We start from the raw sequence: 18862 nt of genomic DNA on the forward strand, positions 1-18862 counted from the left end.
TGGGGTCGTGGCGGGGGCAGAAGTTTCCTGGAATTGGGAAGAATCCAAGGGCTTCCTTAGACTTCTTGCTTCTTATGACCGAAGCCGGTGTAGGGCCTTTTTCTGAACTCAAGAAGCCTAGGGACGAGAGGCCTGGGGCTTGAGCCGGGCCTCTTTGGGAGTTGTAGGTGGCTCTCCAAGGAGTGGAGTGGAGTCGGGGATTTTCTCGGGAAGCCGGGCCCCGCACCCAGGGATGGTAACTGCTTCCAAGTGGGCAAGAAAAGAGGCCAGCTGAGAAATGTGGCGCTGCCGGGACACCCATGGACTCGGGGGCTTCTGGGCTTTGGGGGACCATCCGAGAAGCAGCCGGGCGAGAAGCCCAGGGAGGCCCGGCAGCGTCGCCAGGCGCTGGACCTGCAGGGAGAGAAGGAGGAGCGAGGAGAGCGGGACTGAGACAGGGAAGCAAAGACGATGCTCAAAATGGCGCTGGGGCCGGGCGGCGGGCGGGGGGGGCGCGAGGGAAGAGGCTGTGACCGCCATGACAGCCGCTGCGGGAGGCGCCGGCCCAGCCGGGATCTGCCCCCGCCCCCGCGTCCTCCCAGCCGGATTTTCCAGAGGCCAGGGAAGAAGGGGAGCCTGGGAGTCCCACCTTAGTTTTTGTTTGTTTGATTTTTTTTTTATTTTTAAAGTGAGCTCAACGGACGCTGAGGACGCGAGATGGAAGGAGAGTCCGGGTGGGAAGGGAAGGGAAGGAGAGCGGCGGGTCTGCGGGCCTGGGTGTGCCTCATCCGGTCTGACTTTTGATCCTTCGCTGTGGTATTTGAAGCCAGGCCAGAGCTTTCTCTAAATGCAGACCCACCTGTCTTGACCAACAACTTCATTTTCCATATCAACACCATGTCCTGTCTATCCCCCACCACAGCCTGCCTGGTTCCTTGTAAACCTGGTAAGCGGGAAGCAAGGATCGATCTCCCCCATCTGCCTCCTGGTTTGTTCTGGGAAGGTGGAGATTTAAAGGGCTCCGGAAAGCCATCCATCCTCCTTAGGTTTCTTTAATATTTCTCCCGCTCAGAAACAGACACTGCGGGGCTATCTCCCTGGCAGATGTTGCCCTTCTCAAAAAGCAGTTTATTTCCTGGGCCTCCAGACTTTCCCCTGGACCAACAGGACCAGGATTTAGAGTACCAGGCACCCAGAAGCAGCAATTGTCAGGATAAGCCAGGAGCCAACATAGGTTGTGACACAGAGGACTAGACAGGCCCTTTGCATAGTTTTAAATGGATCCCTCAGTGTGGGAAGTACACACATCTTAGTTAGCTGGAACTTAATCCCTTAAACTGTCTTAATACAGATTTCATCTCGTGCATTAAATAATCTTACATCATGTTAAATTGCACTTATTTCTCTCATAAATAAATTAATATAGAACAATTAGATGTGTTATAATAATAGCGTGTATCTTAGTTTATTTTCCCTCATAAAACATATAGGTATGAAATAAATTCAATATATTAAAGTAATAATACACAGCTTATTGGCTTGTGTGTTTATTTTCCCCATAAATAAGTGAATATACAATATATTAAAACAACGCTATACATCTCATTGGGCTGCGTGTTTATTTCTCCATAAAATATGCCCACAGGCAGTGTTTAACATCTTAAAAATCACAGCACACAAGCCATCTCTACACTAGCAAAATGAACAGATATTTCAGCTGGGGCTTTGATTTCTATGGACAGTCAAACTAGATAATTTGGTCTAATTAAAAATGCTCTTGCAGCTAGCTATAGCAGGTTGTTACATAGATCAAGAATATCAGAAGGATCTTGCTAATGGCCTACCTTCCAGTTTCTTTGGTCAAAAGGAGAGCACCCTTCCTCAGTGCCAAAAAAAATGCAGAGTTGGCTCTGCAGGAGATAATTTCTATCCCCCATCACGGTTTGCAGCACTCAAGGGCATCTGATGTACCAGTTCTCTGGAGCCTGGCTGCTCCATGGACCAGCAGGATCAGCACTACCTGTGAGCTACTTAGAAATACAGAATCTTAGGCCCCTGCATCAGACCTACTGAATCAGAATTTGCAGTTTAGCAGCTCCCCAAGTGATTTATATACACTTAAAATTTGAGAAGTACTGCTAGATCATAGTGCCACCTTGCTTTCTGCCTTCCTCCATGCTTCAGAATTTTTGACTCACTTTACCCGGCCCCTGGCTTCCAATTCTCCTAACCCAAACCAGTAGCTCAAATGGCAGGGAATCTTTGTTCCTGCCTGGGCCTGCATCAGTCCTGATTCCTTCCTGCCAAAGTAGTGGGGAGCCAACCAAAGGCTCAATGTACCTGTTTAGATTCAGGTACTTTGGATATGCTAGGGGTGAGAGTTCTTAGTCCAGGTATTGCCTTTGGCTGATTATTGGAGAGGAGTTGAAACTCTTTTTACGGGAAACACACAAGGTTGCTGGCTCTCTCCTTTCCAAATTTATGAAACTCATCATCTCCGATGATACCACAACAGAACAAAGAGGCAATGCATTTGCAGAAGAAAGTGACTCCCAGTTTCAGTTTCCCCACCCAATTCAGATTCAAGGGAATGCCTGGCAATTTGGGATTCATAAAGCATTGCAATTCAGGATCCCTGTGTTCCAGATTAACTTCTTTTCCTTCTTTCATCTCTGGGGTCATCCTTTTTAGCTTAAGTTTTCCCAGTTGGCCATGGAGAAGTAAGAGGAAGAGGGGTGGTTCCCAGATAGGGCAGCAGACCCCAGTGGTGGTGGCAGATTAGAGGGCAGCTCCAAGTGGCTGCACTCACTTATTCCATCCTGACTGGGGCAGGGTTCCTCTTGGGTCAGGACCAATTGTGAGTGATCTGTAGCACAGAGTGGTTATAAATTCGCTGTGGTTGGAGTGGGAAGGTTTCAGTGCAGCCCGGAAAGCTGCTGGTCAGTCTGCCCTGCTCTTAGTGAATCATTCTTTCAAGAAGCATGTCTCATTAATATTACAGTGAAAGCAAAGGACCATTAGACTGAAGAATTACTTGCAATCATGATAACCCTGAGTCATTAAAAAAAAAAAGTTAACTTATGTCTGAGCAAGTCTCTTCCCCTTTCTGGACCTCAGTTTCTCTATCTGTGAAATAAATGGAAGAATTAAATGCCTCTAATGTACTCTACATTAATATATATGTATATTCTTTAGTATATATTATTTAGTCTTCACAAACAATGTATTAACTGTTTATTATGGCTGATGTCTTGTGCTCTTAAGTAATTCTTGGTGTTCGACAATGACCTACCCCACATGAATCTGGTGGGGGCAATTTTAACAAATTTTCTTTTATTTTTTGAGATAAAGTCTCACTTTGTCACCCAGGCTGGAGTGGAGTGGTGCAGTCACAGCTCACTGCAGCCTCAACCTCCTAGGCTCACGTGGTCCTCCCATCTCAGCCACCTGAGTAACTAGGACTACAGGTGCGAGCCACCATGTTTGGCTAATTATTTATTTATTTATTTTTGGCAGAGTCTCACTCTTATTGCCCAGGTTGGAGTGCAGTGGCGCAATCTCAGCTCGCTTCAACCTCTGCCTCCTGGGTTCAAGCAATTCTCCTGCTTCACCTTCCTGAGTAGCTTGGATTACAGGCACCTGCCACCATGCCCGGCTAATTTTTGTAGTTTTAGTAGAGACAGGGTTTCGCTATGTTGGCCAGGCTGGCCTCAAACTCCTGACCTCAGGTGATCTGCCTGCCTCGGCCTTCCAAAGTGCTGGGATTACAGGCATGAGCTACCGCGCCAGGCCGCCTATTTATTTATTTATTTATTTTTGAGACGGAGTCTTACTCTGTCACCCAGGCTGAAGTGCAGTGGCAGGATCTCGGCTCACTGCAACCTCCACCTTCTGGGTTCAAGCGATTCTCCTATCTCAGCCTCCCAAGTAGCTGGGACTACAGGCACCTGCCACCACATCTGGCTAATTTTTATATTTTTAGTAGAGATGGAGTTTCACCATGTTGGCCACGCTGGCGTTGAACTCCTGACCTCAAGTGATCCGCCCGCCTCGGCCTCCCAAAGTGCTGGGATTACAGGCATGAGCCACCTCCTCTGGCCTTTTATTTATTTATTTTTTACAGATAATTTTAAAATATTCTGTGGAGACGATATCGCACTGTGTTGCCCAGGTTGGTCTTGAACTCCTGGCTCAAGTGATCCTCCTGCCTCAGCCTCCTGAAGTGCTAGGATTACAGGCGTGAGCCACTGTGCCTGATCAATAAATTTTAATTAGTATCTTTACACCAATAATCATGCATTTACCTTTATTTAAATGAGTAGAGAGTGAAATCTTTTCAACAAGCAGGTAATTGGGTGCAGTGTTGTCTGCCAGGTGCCCGGTATTCGATAAATATGAGTATTAAAAAGTATCCTGGCCAAGTTTTCCTCTGACTTTCATCCTCTGCCACCTCCCCCAACATTTGGTCATGTTTACTCTTTTTGTTTTTTGGTTTTTGTTTGTTTTTTTTAAGTAAGCCATTTCATATAAAAAGAGCCACCAAACTTCTTTTTTGACACGATGTTCTAGACTTTAACAGTCCCTTTTAGTTATGTTTAATCTTGTTGCTGGGGCATCAGAGCATAGGCACAATTTCTGAGACTCCCTAAAGAGCACTGCTGAATTCACCTACCCATCTTTCACCCAAGTCTCTGACAAGCACTTGCTGGCCCCACTGCAGATCTTCTTGGGATGTGCTCTCAGTCCTCACTTTGCAGAAGGTGGCCTGTAGGGCCCCACTTCATCCTCTGCCTGCTGAGGGTAATTACAGCCCAGATCCTCCACTGACCTCTCCACCCCAGCTCTGCCCATCCCTCTTCTCTCCTCCCAGCCATCCCTCTATCTACACTGAGGGGTAAGCTAGATATTTAGTGCCGGAAAGAGATCTTCCTCTTCAGAGGAGAGAATGAATAGTAAAGGAGCCCTCTTAAAACTTTCTCTCCCTCGACACAACTGCAGAAAAATCACAATCTGTATAGTCATTCAGACCCAAATTCAGCTTGATCAGTATTTGGCTAAGATTTCCAAAGCAGATATTTTGGCCAAAAAAACTATTGCATTTAGATACACTCGATTAAGTAGAAAATTATTTTAATCCTTCATGTCACTCTAACCTTTCCTTTTAGAAAGATCCCAATCATTATTTAGTCATGCCCCCAGTTATTGGCTCCAGATGGAAGGTTACATCTTGCTGATCTGTCTAGATTCCAGAAGTCAGGTCCCCTCCAGGATGGACAGTTTCCAAGCTAAATCCCTTAAGGAAGAAGAGACAACATCCTCCCTAGAAAACTTTTCCCCAACATTTGGAAAATCAAGAAGTTCTTTCTAATATCCAACCACAAACCTTTCTGTTGCAATTTTAATAATTTGGATTCTTTATAGGTATAAAATATTAGGCTTTGGTTTTCAAGAAACAAAATCGTTTGCCTAAACAGAGCCAATCTTCTCAATTCTCAATGAAATTTGCATATGATAAAGTACATATTATATTGTATAATATATGATGCTTTGTTACATGAAAATATAGCCTAAATGCTATTCTCCTATCACGTCTGTCTGTCTGTCTGTCTGTCTGTCTATCTATCTATCTATCTATCTATCTATCTATCTATCTATCTATTTTTTGAGACAGAGTCTCAGTCTGTCACCCAGACTGGAGTGCAATGGCGTAATCTCGGCTCACTGCAGCCTCCGCCTCCCAGGGTCAAGCAATTCTCCTACCTCAGCCTCCCGAGTAACAGACCACAGGTGTGTGCCACCACGCCCGGCTAATTTTTGTATTTTTAGTAGAGACAGGATTTAACCACGTTGGCCAGGCTGGTCTTGAACCCCTGACCTCTGGTGATCTGCCTGCCTCCGCCTCCCAAAGTGCTGGGATTACAGGCGTGAGCCACCGCACCTAGCCTACATATTTCCATATTTTAATATGCTAGTTATATATACATATATATATATATATTTTTTTTTTTTACTTTTTTTTTTTTTTTTTTTTGAGACGGAGCCTCTATCTGTTGCCCAGGCTGGAGTGTAGTGGTGCGATCTCAATCTTGACTCACTGCAACCTCTGCCTCCCGGGTTCACTCCATTCTCCTGCCAAGTAGCTGGGACTACAGGCACCTGCCACAACGCCCGGCTAATTTTTTGTTTTTGGTAGAGATGAGTTTCACCGGGTTAGCTAGGATGGTCTCGATCTCCTGATCTCGTGATCCGGCCACCTCGGCCTCCCAAAGTGCTGGAATTACAGGCGTGAGCCACTGTGCCCGGCCTATGCTAGTTATATTAAAAGCAGACTGACTCATATCATTTCAGAATGTGATTTAAAGTTGATGTCATACATTTAGAGAGTTCCCTATGGTTCGTATTTTCTTGTTTGCTTTAATCCTACTAACAAGGCAGCAAGATAAGTAGTATTAAACCCATTCTTTTTCTCCAAGGCTGAGATTCATAGAAATCAAGAAACTTGTCTAGTGTCACAATGCTAAGAAATGGCCAAGCAAAGGCCAGGCACAGTGACTCACGCCTGTAATCCCACACTTTGGGAGGCTGAGGTGGGTGAATTGCCCAAGCTCGGGAGTTCGAGACCAGCCTGTGCCACATGGCAAAACCCCATCTCTACCAAAAATACAAAAAATTAGCTGGGTATGTTGGCATACACCTGTGATCCCAGCTACTTGGGAGGTTGACGTGGGAGGATTGCTTGGGCCTGGGAGGCAGAGGTTGCAGTGAGCCAAGATTGCACCACTGCACTCCAGCCTAGGTGACAAAGTGAGACCCTGTATCAAAAAAAAAAAACAAAACCAAAAAAAACCAAAAAAAAAAACAGATGGCCAAGCAAGGACTTGAACCCAACTATTCTGGCTCCACAGCTAGCACTAATCCCATTACAATATGTACTACCTACAGTCTAAGGTTCTCAACCAGATTTATGACAGTTTAATTAGCTTGAATTAAAAGGAACGTCCTTTCCCTAACAGCAACAAAAACAAATCATCTCATAGTGAAAAACTTGTGGTGGTGCATGCTTGTAGTCCTACCTACTCAGGAGGCTGAGGTGGGAGGATTGCTTGAGCCCAGGAGGTCAAAGCTGCAGGGAGCCGTGATTGCACCATTGCACTCTAGCCTGGGTAACAGAGCGAAACCCTGCCTGGAAAAAAAAAAAGAAAGAAGGAAAAAAATTATGAATATTCTTTTACCTCCTAAGCCCCAATCTTCTTTTTTTTTTAATTTGAGACGGAGTCTCACTCTGTCACCCAGGCTGGAGGGCAATGGCGCGATCTCGGCTCACTGCAACCTCTGCCTTCCGGGTTCAAGTGATTCTCCTGCCTCAGCCTCTTAAGTAGCTGGGATTACAGGTGCCTGCCACTATGCCTGGCTAATTTTTGTATTTTTTAGTAGAGATGGGGTTTCACCATGTTGGTCAGGCTGGTCTCGAACTCCCGACCTCAGGTGATCCGCCCGTCTTGGCCTCCCAAAGTGCTGGGATTACAGGCGTGAGCCACCGCGCCGGCCTAGCCCCAACCTTTGATCTTGGGTTTGGCCTCCCAAGATTCGGGCTGGAGAGAGCAGATAGAGACATTTAAGATCTAATGAAAGAATTTAGATTGCTCCTGCCAAGCCCCCAGCTGAAGCAGCTTCCTCCACAGAAAGGACCAGAATCTAAGGTTAAACTTCTAATATATCCCCATTCCGGTTAGAATGGTTTCCTTGACCGCATTCTCAGTGTGATAAGGAGTGAAAACTGTCAAAGATAACTTCAGTTCCAAACATGTCTATGTTCTCCTTGCTGTCTTTTATGCACAAGCAGATCATACAAACTAGGACATCAACTTTATTTCATTTGGTGTTCGGTCCACCCAGACCCTCTCTGGTGAGTTTAATTTGGTCAACCAAAAATCCTATGGGCCATAGGTTATTCCAGTCAGTGAAGCTTCTTTTAGGGAGGAGGAGGAGATTGGGAACCTAGGGATCAAAGTTACTTGGTTCTCCCAGTCCTTTCTGCTGGGGCTGGGAGAACCAGCAGGAATTTGGGGAAGTTTTAATGTCCCTGCTAACACAAGAGAAGGTGGCATGACTCAGGGATGAATTGGGGAGCATAGTAAATTTGGAAAGCTGAGGCAATCACTGCAACTGACAGTATAACTTGAGGCACTTTTTTTTTTTTTTTCCTTTTTTTAAATAGAGACAGGGTCTTTGTCACCCAGGCTAGAGTGCAGTGGTGTGGTCATAGCTCATTGCAGCCTTGAACTCCGGGGCTCAAGCAATCTTCTCTTCTGAGCAGCTGGGACTTCGTGGAGGCAACACCACACCCAGCTAATTTTAAAATTTCTTTATTTTTGTAGAGATGTGGTCTCACCATCTTGACCAGGCTGGTCTCGAAGTCCTGGGCTCAAGTGATCCTCTCGCCTTGGCCTTCCAAAATGCTGGGATTAAATGTGCGAGTCATTGCGCCCAGCTGACTTGCCTCAGTCTTTAACTTCAGCTGTTATAGAGGGAATGCATTCCTCAATTCCCGGACAGATTTGTGATGTTTTATTAAACTGATTTGAAATTCACTTCTTCCTTTAGACCTCAAATTGTTCCCTTAATTATGAAGGCAAAGGATGGGGTGAGAAGGTTCTCCCTGGGATGAGGAAAAGGTGGAAGGTGAAGAAGTCTTAAGTCTGTCAGAAGCAGAGCAGTGAGATCGGATATAGGCCTAGTTCAAATTTGGGGTTAGAAGACAAATCCTAGTTTCCTCCAGACAAGTTATTCTTAGTGTCTGTGGAAGACATGTTAAAATGAAAGGATGAAGCATCTGCAAATCTTCTCCCCAAAAAAGTAAAATAGAAAGAAATAAGCTTGCTCTCACCTCAATAATCTCTTTCTCTTCAATTCCTCTGCAGGTCACCTCCTCCCATCTCAATTTTCCTTTCTTTTGTCTGCCCTCATTCCCTTGGCAAGTGAACATTCTCTCTCTCCCCCATTGCATCTCTTAAAGAAGTTACCAGCTGGTCCCCCTCCCCCTCAGCTTGAAGCAGGGTCTGAAGCAGAGTACACATGATCAGGGAAAGGAGACAGGGGTTCTGTGAAATGCTTTGAGCTCTTTCAGAGTTGGGGGTGATGGCCAGGTGCAGCAGCTTAGGCCTGCAATCCTAGCACTTTGGGAGGCCGAAGCAGGCAGATCATTGAAGCCAGAGGTTCAAGACCAGCCTGGCCAACATGGCGAAACCCTGTCTCTACTAAACACACACACACACAAAAATTAGCCAGGCCCAGTGGTGCATGACTGTGGTCCCAGCTACTTGGGAGGCTGAGGTGAGAGGATTGCTTGAAACTGGGAGGCAGAGAGGTTGCAGTAAGCGGAGATCACGCCACTGCACTCCAATCTAGATGACAGAGTGAGACCCCATCTCAAAAAACAAAAACAAAACAAAACCCTTTCCCCGAAAAAAACAGAGTTGGGCTAGGCCCACAATTACTAGAGAAGAGAAAGGCAGTGTGATGCTGGTGGTATAGAGCAGAAAGCAGGAGAGGCAGCTATGGCAAGGTCAAGCAAAACAAGAGGGAATGGGAGACAAAGATGGAGGGGCAAGACACAGACTGAGGGGGACAACTTTGGGGTCCCTTGCAGAGGAAGGAATATTCATCCTGCCCTTTTTGGAGTGTGGAAACCTGAGAAGTTTTGAGGGTCCTCCCTAAACCTGTCCCACCTGCTTCCCTTTCCTCTCCTGAGCTTCATTGTTTACAGAGATCACTCCCTGAACTCTTGCCCTCCTGGACTTGCCCTAGCTTCGGCCCCAGGCCTCCGACCAGGCAGACACCCTGACAGGTTACAAATGAGCGTGGGTGTTGGATTGCGCCAAACTCTTGCCCTCGAGTTGCCTGGAGGAGGAGAATCAATGAGCTCTACCTAAGGGCTTCTCTTCTAGTCCCATCTGGGTTTGGAGTCTGAGAAAGTGAAGAAGACACATCCCGTGTCCCTCCACAACAGCCACACAGAACAAAAAGGGGCGAGATGCCACTCCTCACTCCGGAGTCTTAGAATTCAGAGCCACAGGGCCTCCACCCTGATTTTCCCACTCTCTAACCAAACTCCCTTTATCAATTCTAGAAAAATCACTGAAATCTGGAGTAATCTTTAAGATTTAACTGGTATTAAATTTATGCATCTGAGGTTTGGAATTTTTTTTTTTTGGAAGGAGATGGAGGGTGGTGAAGGAGAGACAGGTAGGAGGGAACCAGGAGATTACAGGTCTCTACTAGTTTTAAACACTTCAAGAAGAGAATAAAAAATTCCCCTCCTCTTCACCTCCCTGTAAACATCACCTGGCTGTGCTTATTGTGGCTCTCTAGAGAGATATAGGGAGTTATTTAAGTCTGAGTGAGTGAGCTAGCTACAGCTATGGATGGCTAGAGAGAGGATAAATACATCTAGAGAGATGAGTTGATGGATAGGTAGGGAACGAATATAAATATGGAGAAAGATGGACGAACAGAGAGATGGATTGAGACAGAGAATATAAAGAGAGGTTGAGGGAGAGAAATGGATGTGTGAATGAGGACAGAACATTTATGCAAAGAGAGAGAGAGGGAAGATGGGGCATTTCTCATCCTTTTCTCCACATTTCTGTAGTCCTGCCTTGCTCCCTGAAATGCCATTTTCCCACCCCGGCTTCATGAATTCTTCCTCTAGATTCTAGATCCTGCCCCACACCCTTAGGTGTTTTTGCACCACCTCCCCCAACCGCCCTACCACACAGTAATCCATTTGGCCCAAGATAACATACCTCACCCGGCTGTCCTAGCCCATCACCCTAAGACAAATTGGAAGAAAGGAACATGGTTCGGGAGTTCTGGGCAAAGTAAGGAAGCTGGATTCCCCACCTCCCGGTCCACAGACTTGGGGGGAAGATTTCTTTGAGGGGTAGGAAGAGTGAGGGGCAGCTGGCTTGAATTTGTCCCAATCTAATAACCCAGGAGCCTATTGAAGGCCTTGGGGGTTGGGAGGGAAGGAAAGTCTTGAATATTCTCCTAACTTTTTCCCCCCTCCCTCTAGTCCCTTCTTTCCAAAAGTCTTTGAAGAAAGATGTTTTTGACGCTTCCATGTCGCTCTCAGATGGATGGGCTGAGGGTGATTGAAGTGTCTTTGTCATGCTAATGCTTGGGGGGTGATGGATGGGCGCTGGGGCTGCCAAACTCTGGCCCGCTTAGCCCATTGGCCTGGGAGAGATCACATGTGCCCCCTCACCCCCACTCCCTACCCCCTTCCTAGGGAAGCGCTGGCCCAGGCGAGCGGGCCAGGCCATGGATTCGAGCCCCAGCGCTGTGACATACTGCCGAAAGGTTGTAGGGCAAGAGGGTGTCTCCCCCAAACGGGCCGACCCTCCTGTGGCCTTGACGCATGGACTATAATAGGATGAACTCCTTCTTAGAGTACCCACTCTGTAACCGGGGACCCAGCGCCTACAGCGCCCACAGCGCCCACAGCGCCCCAACCTCCTTTCCCCCAAGCTCGACTCAGGCGGTTGACAGCTATGCAAGCGAGGGCCGCTACGGTGGGGGGCTGTCCAGCCCCGCGTTTCAGCAGAACTCCGGCTATCCCGCCCAGCAGCCTCCTTCGGCCCTGGGGGTACCCTTCCCCAGCTCCGCGCCCTCGGGGTATGCCCCAGCCGCCTGCAGCCCCAGCTATGGGCCTTCTCAGTACTACCCTCTGGGTCAATCAGAAGGAGATGGAGGCTATTTTCATCCCACCAGCTACGGGGCCCAGCTAGGGGGCTTGTCCGATGGCTACGGAGCAGGTGGAGCCGGTCCGGGGCCGTATCCTCCGCAGCATCCCCCTTATGGGAACGAGCAGACCGCGAGCTTTGCACCGGCCTATGCTGATCTCCTCTCCGAGGACAAGGAAGCGCCCTGCCCTTCAGAACCTAACACCCCCACGGCCCGGACCTTCGACTGGATGAAGGTTAAGAGAAACCCACCCAAGACAGGTAGGGCTCAGATGTGGCCACCCCTTCTCCGGGGCCCAAAGTATCTCTGCTTCCCCTGCAGTGACATGTCCTGGGCCTGGGCTGGGTTCTTCTCTTTCAGCGGCTCTGGTAGACACAGGTAAGAGCACAACCCATGTCTCAGGTCAGGTGAGGTCTCCTCACCCAGTATGTAACCGGTCACCCCAGGAGTAAGTTTCCATACACACCCCACTTCCTGATCTGTGCACCCAGCACAGGCCCAGGACCTGGTGTGCATCGGGGGATGGAAGTATGGGGAAGGCTGCTCTGGACTTGATGATCACCATGGGGGTACCTGGGTCCCTGGGAACTTTGACAACTGTACTTGGGCAAAATAGTGAATGGAGGTCCAGAGCCAGCCCCGGGAGGAGGGAAGGGGAAGGAGGAAGAGGTGACAGAATTGACCTGGGCTTTCTCCCTGCCCCGCCCCTAGGGAAGGTGTCAGAGCCCGGCCTGGGCTCGCCCAGTGGCCTCCGCACCAACTTCACCACAAGGCAGCTGACAGAACTGGAAAAGGAGTTCCATTTCAACAAGTACCTGAGCCGGGCCCGGAGGGTGGAGATCGCAGCCACCCTGGAGCTCAATGAAACGCAGGTCAAGATTTGGTTCCAGAACCGACGAATGAAGCAGAAGAAGCGCGAGCGAGAGGGAGGTCGGGTGCCCCCAGCCCCACCAGGCTGCCCCAAGGAGGCGGCTGGAGATGCCTCAGACCAGTCAATATGCACCTCCCCAGAAGCCTCACCCAGCTCTGTCACCTCCTGAACTGAACCTAGCCACCAATGGGGCTTCCAGGCACTGGAGCGCCCCAGTCCAGCCCTATCCCAGGCTCTCCCCAACCCCAGGCCTGGGCTTCACTGGCCTGGGGATCCTCTCTAGGGCTGAAATGCCAGTTTAGAGCTGCCTGGGAGTAGGAGGGGGGATAGGGAAACATTTTTCTCAGACTTGGGTGACTGGGGGCCCTACACGACCAGTGGCCTGGGAGGCATGGAACCTGTCAAAGGTAGAGGGAAGGGCTTCTGCCTTTGATCTGGGGATCAACTCAGTGTCAACATGAGGTGGGGGTGGGGGCCAGCCTCATCCTCCTGGATTCATTCTCCTTTCCCTTCCAACTTCTGTTTATTCAGTTCAGTGCCTTCCGAGCTTTGAGGAGTCTCCTCACGCACTCTTATCCTAACTCCCCCATTCTAGGCCTGAGACAGAACCTTAAATTTTCTTGTGTGGGAAGTGTTTGGGTGCAGCCATATTATTATCAATGCTTAATCCAGTCACCACAGACCTTACAATAGCACCAGCTGCCTTGTGACAGACCAAAAAGCCCCCGCCCCCATCTAACCCCATTAGCCCTCTCCTGGCACATTTATATTGCACTAATGCAGCCTCCAGAGGTTGTTTTCTGAGACCTGCCTCCTCACACCAGCGACCTCATCACTATGTCACCAAAGTGTTTTGGAACTTGGTATTCCAGAGACTTCTGGAACGCTGTGCAAGTCCTGCCCCCAGCAAGCCACAACCAGGAAGGTACAGGCACGCCCCCACTAGCTCCTCCCCTATTTATTGCCTCCTGGAAAACCCAGGACCCTCTTCCCCATCTCCACCCCTACCCCTGGGGGCAGCCCAGGGAGAGCCAGGCACAGTGAGGGCTCCCAATAGCTGCAAGGATTTATCTGAACCTTGGAGAAAGAGGAGGAGCCATCTAAGTTTCTGGAAACCTGAGCCCCAAGTGAGCCGGGGTTCGCTTTGTACCTGCAACTACCTCATTTCAATAAAGTCTGTGTTTTCCCTTCTTCCTGCCTGCTTCTGTTTCTCCATTCAGGGGTAGAGGAGGCTTCATACTCTGTCCACCGTGGAGAAGAGGTGAAGAAAGAGTGGCCATTGGCTGGTTGGGCTGGAATGAACTGAGCTTTAAGATCTCAGCTGGATAAAGAGAAGGACTTACTGGGTGTGGCCTAAGCAGAATTGGGTCCCAGGCACTCAGGCTTGACAGTTGTCAGTCCCTTGGTTATTGCAAGAATCCAGAAAAGCATGGAAGAAGTGGGATGAATGCAATTCCCAGAGATTTTTCTTTTTCTTTTCTTTCTTTCTTTTTTTTTTTTTTGAGACAGGGTCTGACTCTGTCGCTCAGGCTGGAGTGCAGTTCTTGTGTTTGTTTGTATTTTGTTTTTTGGGTTTGTGTTTTGTTTTTGTTGTTGTTGTTGTTCGTTTTTTGTTTGTTTTTTGAGACAGGGTCTCGCTCTGTTGCTCAGGCTGGAGTACAGTGGCATAATCTCCGTTCACTGCAACCTCTGCCTCTCAGGTTCAAGCGATTCTCCACCTCAGTCTCCAGAGTAGCTGGGACCACAGGTACACACCACCATTCCCGGCTAATTTTTGTATTTTTGTAGAGACGGGGTTTTGCCATTTCGCCCAGGATGGTCTCCAACTCCGGGGCTCAAGTTATCCACCCGCCTCCGCCTCCCAAAGTGCTGGGATTACAAGCGTGAGCCCCCGCGCCGGGCCAGCCCCGAGGGTCTTGAGAGGAAGACGGGAAAGAAGAGAAACATCTGTTTGGAGAGGACAAAAAGAGGGTGTAAAAAGAGGAGGAAGTGTGGGGGAAGGCGACGCGAACTCTACCCCTTCCCTTCCCCCTCAACTCCCTCCTTCCCGCCCAGAGCCAGGCCTGGCTTAGACCCCAGAGGGGGTCGCTAACAAACTCCAAATTGGCACACAGCTTAACACCCCCACTCCCACTCCAGCCCAGCGCCCCTCCACCCAGCCACTCCGCGGGGACGTCAGGGGTGGCTGCCTGAGTCCGGCCGCAGCCGGCCAGCCTTCGCAAGGCCTTTCCGCCTGGGCTCAAGGTGAAAGCCCTTGGTCTCCGGGCGCTGGACGGCAGGAAGGAGGTGGCCGCGAAGGGGCCTAGTGGGGGGCAGTGTGCGGGGCGGGGAAGGGGAGCCCGAGATCGAGAGAGGGAGGAAGACGTCGGGGGCTGGGGGAGTCCAAGGATGGTCGGGGGCCTGACGGCGGGCGGAGGAGGCCGAGGTAACCCGGGATCCCGGACTGACCTTTTTACCTCGAAGCGTCTCTGGGCTTTCCAAACAAGCCGACAGCGCGCCCACGGGGGCAGCTATTGTCTCCGGGCGGGTCCTACTGGCAAACCTTTGGTCGGCGGAGGCGGGGGGCCGGGGCTCAGGAAGCTCCGCGGCGGCCAACAAACCTCGATCGCTCACTGGCCCCGCTAAGCCGTCGAGATGCCGCGGGCCTCGGGGATCCGGCCCTGGTTTGATTCCGGTTACCCCGGGAACCCAGATGCCCAGGGGCCAGGATGGAGGCGGGCCAGACCAAGGCGGGGTGTCTTCTCCATATCATCTGATCTATTTAATTCTTGGTCTTTCGAGGGAAAAGAGGCAGCCAAAGGATTAAAAGCGTACGTGAGAAACGCTGAGCATTTGATTCCTAATGAAATTGGTGCCATTACATGAGAGGCAACGCTATCAATAATTGTGCAGCCCAGCTGGAGAGGAAGAGAAGTGTGTTGCAAGAGGAAGCCTAGCTTTTCCAAAGGCTGATGTCTTACCCTTTGTCAAAAAAAAAAAAAAAAAAAATTATATCAACTGCTTTTCTGCATTTAATTGAAATTGCCACCAAGCTTGGCTTCCCCAAAGGGGTCACCTTGACAGAGGGGAGAGAATGAGTGTCGGTGGAAACAAAACTCCCTTGCTTGGAGACATTCAGTGTGAGCCACTCAAGCTTTCTGGGTTGTGTACTTGTGGATCCTCCAAACTTTGGACAAGTGGGCAAGAAAGCAGGAGGAGGAAGGTGCGGTGGTGAGAGTAAAGCAGAACCATGAGTATGGTGGAGCAGGGCCTCAGATGGGTCGACAGGTCCTTGAGGAGGATTGATGAAGGGGCCAGGAGGAAAGAAGAAGGCTGCTGGCACATTTGATTTTTGGTCATAGCAGAGGGGAGCCACCAGATTCCCCCAGGGAAGGGTGAGGGGCAAATCAATTCTCTGTTCACAAGGGCAGGCTCAAAATAATATCCAGTGAATGTAAGCCTTCTACCTCCTTCCATGCAGAGATCCTGACCTGTTCCTCTCTCCTACTTGCACTCTCCTACTTGAATCCCACTTCCAATCTGAGGCCCTATACAGGCCTACATGGGAGACATTAGGACAAAGGAGAGAACAGTAAAGTAACAAAAACATTTTGCTCCCATTGAGATAAATTGATAGTCTTCTTCTTCTTCTTCTTTTTTTTTTTTTTTTGAGACAGGGTCTCCCTCTGTCTCCCAGGCTGGAGTGCAGTGGCCTGATCTCAGCTTGCTGCAGCTTTGACCTCTTGGGCTCAAGTGATCCTCCCACCTCAGCCTCCCAAGTAGCTGGGACCACAGGCACATGCCACCATGCCTGGTTAGCTTTTGTATCTCTTTGTTGTAGAGACGGGATTTCGCCATGTTGCCCAGGCTGGTCTTGAACTCCTGAGCTCAAGCAATCTGCCCACCTTGGCCTCCTAAAGTGCTGGGAGCCACGGTGCCCAGCCCTTCATTGTTAAACTTTCCAGAATAGATGCCAAATTGCTTCACTCATAGAATTCTTCATGCCTTTCAGATTGCCGTTTTTTTAATAGCTCTGGGAGGGAGGGTATTACATTTACTAGGAAGTCTGAAAGTAATTTTTGTTTTTTTCTTTTGCAAAATTTGAAAGCTCTCCACCCACATCTCCACTTCCCAAATGTCAAAAAATATCTCCAGTTTGAAAATAAAAATCTTGAGTTTTTTGAGTATTGACTGTCTTTTTAAAAAATTTAATTTAAGAGATGGGGGTCTCGCTATGTTGTTCAGGCTGGTCTTGAACTCCTGGGTTTAAGGAATCTTCCCACATTGGCCTTCCAAGGCATTAACACTGGAATGACAGACATGAGCCACCATGCTTGCCTAGTCTTCATTCTTCACAGGAGGGAGAATTCTCTAGGCTGGTTGAAAGTTTGTCAAGATTTCTGAGGAGCCCTCCACTCCCCACAAACCCGGGCATCACGTGGGGGCCAGTCAAGTCTTCACTCCACCCAACCCTCTGCACCATCTGTTTCTCAGCCCAAGTGTGAACTTTTCCTCTTTCCTTTGCCTTTTCCCTCAGCATTTGTTCTCCCAATGTGAGGCCCTTTGATCTCCTGAACAAGAGAGAGAGGAAAAAAAAGATTTTGAAAACCCTGAAGCTCTTCTTTTTTTTTTTTTTTTTTTTTGAGACGGAGTTTAGCTCTTGTTGCCCAGGGTAGAGTACAATGGCGTGACCTTGGCTCACCGCAACCTCTACTTCCCAGGTTCAAGCGATTCTTCTGCCTCAGCCTACCCGAATAGCTGGGATTACAGGCATGCGCCATCATGCCCGGCTAATTTTTGTATTTTTAGTAGAGACAGGGTTTCTCCATGTTGGTCAGGCTGGTCTTGAACTCCCGACCTCAGGTGATCCGCCCGCCTTGGCCTCCCAAAGTGCTGGGATTACAGGAGTGAGCCACTGCGCCCGGCCAACCCTGAAGCTCTTCTAACTGTTAATGTAGGTTTCTTTTTTTTCTTTTTCTTTTTCTTTTTTTTTTTTGAGATGGAGTTTGCCTCTTATGGACCAGGCTGTGTGATCTTGTCTCATTGCAACCTTGGCCTCCCGGGTTCAAGCGATTCTCCTGCCTCAATCTCCCGAGTAGGAATAGCTGGGATTACAGGCATGCGCCACCACGACCGGCTAATTTTGTATTTTTAGTAGAGACGGGGTTTCTCCATGTTGGTCAGGCTGGTCTCGAACTCCTGACCTCAGGTGATCTGCCCGCCTCCGCCTCCCAAAGTGCTGGGATTACAGGTGTGAGCCACTGTGCCTGCCCGGCCAATGCAGGTTTCTTTGTTGTGAGCATTCCTTGTGCAGATAGCACCGGGCTGCTGGGAAGGAGTTGGTGGGGATGGTGTTTAGAAGAGAGTGTGGATGGGAGGCTTGGAGGAATCTCTCCAGATGACACAAGGGAGATCAAAATGAGCCAGAGAGCAGCACCAAGGAGTTGGGGGAAATGCCTAGGATATCTGGGTTCAAATCCAAGCCCTGCCTCTCACTAGCCCTGTGGCCTTGGGCAAGTTGCCTAATTCCCTGTGCCCAGTTTCATTATCTACAAAATAGGGATAATGACAGTACCTGTTTCGTGGGGTTGATGTTGGGATTTAATGAGTTAATATGTGTAAAACGCTTGGAATGGTCCCACATAAACAAATATGAGCAGTAACAAAGTATTATCATATTAAAAGGGACTGTGATCTTCCCTTCTGTAGTCCCCAATGTATTCCAGAGATTATTTTGACTATGCCCACTTCTCACACTCATAGCTTATTTGATCCCTGATAGGTGTATGGAGCTAGAGACAAATTGAAGGGATTCCCTTCTTAGCAGCTGAGAATACTGAAGGTGCATTTGGCTGAGACACCTTTTTGTTCTGTTCTCAGCCTACCCACCTGTCGAAGAGGAAAGTTATCCTGGCCTCTCACACTTATTCCCTCTCTTCTCCATTATGGAAGATGGATAAGAAGTCTGGAAGGCAGGAACTTCAATTCCCTGACTTAGAGCGGTGGAGAGCAAGGGTTCTGGAGTATAACTTAGTGTTCAAAATGGTCCCTTCATGTGAGTTATTCAGTTTCCCTGTGCTTCAGTTTCTTCAGATATACAATGAAAGATATTGAATAATAAACGATATATGTGAGAGATGTGAGAGATGCTTAGAACACAGCCTGGTGTATGGTGAGTGTTCAGCGGAGGCTTCCTATTTTACATAGTCACATAGGACATTTTCCTATTACTTTCTTACACTGAGTTATTCTTGGTCTTGGCATGATGAAAGCAGATGTTGTCCAGCC

The 18862-nt window shown here is 48.8% G+C and overlaps 1 protein-coding gene and 1 long non-coding RNA gene across 3 annotated transcripts; one reads left to right on the forward strand and one right to left on the reverse strand.

Moving 5' to 3' along the window:
- Window positions 1–175: 175 nt before the first annotated feature.
- LOC144335625 (uncharacterized) lies at window positions 176–15935 on the reverse strand. 2 transcript variants are annotated; one of them, XR_013406600.1, is made up of 4 exons: window positions 15044–15935; window positions 13746–14542; window positions 7053–7162; window positions 176–393 (listed from the first exon to the last, which is right to left on the reverse strand). It is a non-coding gene; the product is annotated as an uncharacterized LOC144335625 (long non-coding RNA). The 2 variants fall into 2 exon arrangements; XR_013406601.1 differs by lacking the exon at window positions 176–393 and having other exon boundaries at window positions 1576–7162; window positions 15044–15932.
- Window positions 11399–12764, forward strand: HOXB1 (homeobox B1). Its single transcript, NM_001080760.1, is given in 2 exon segments — window positions 11399–11984; window positions 12436–12764. Coding segments are annotated over 2 exon segments (915 nt in total).
- Window positions 15936–18862: the final 2927 nt, after the last annotated feature.

This window comes from Macaca mulatta, chromosome 16 (genome assembly GCF_049350105.2).
Source record: "Macaca mulatta isolate MMU2019108-1 chromosome 16, T2T-MMU8v2.0, whole genome shotgun sequence".
Lineage (NCBI taxonomy): Eukaryota > Metazoa > Chordata > Mammalia > Primates > Cercopithecidae > Macaca > Macaca mulatta.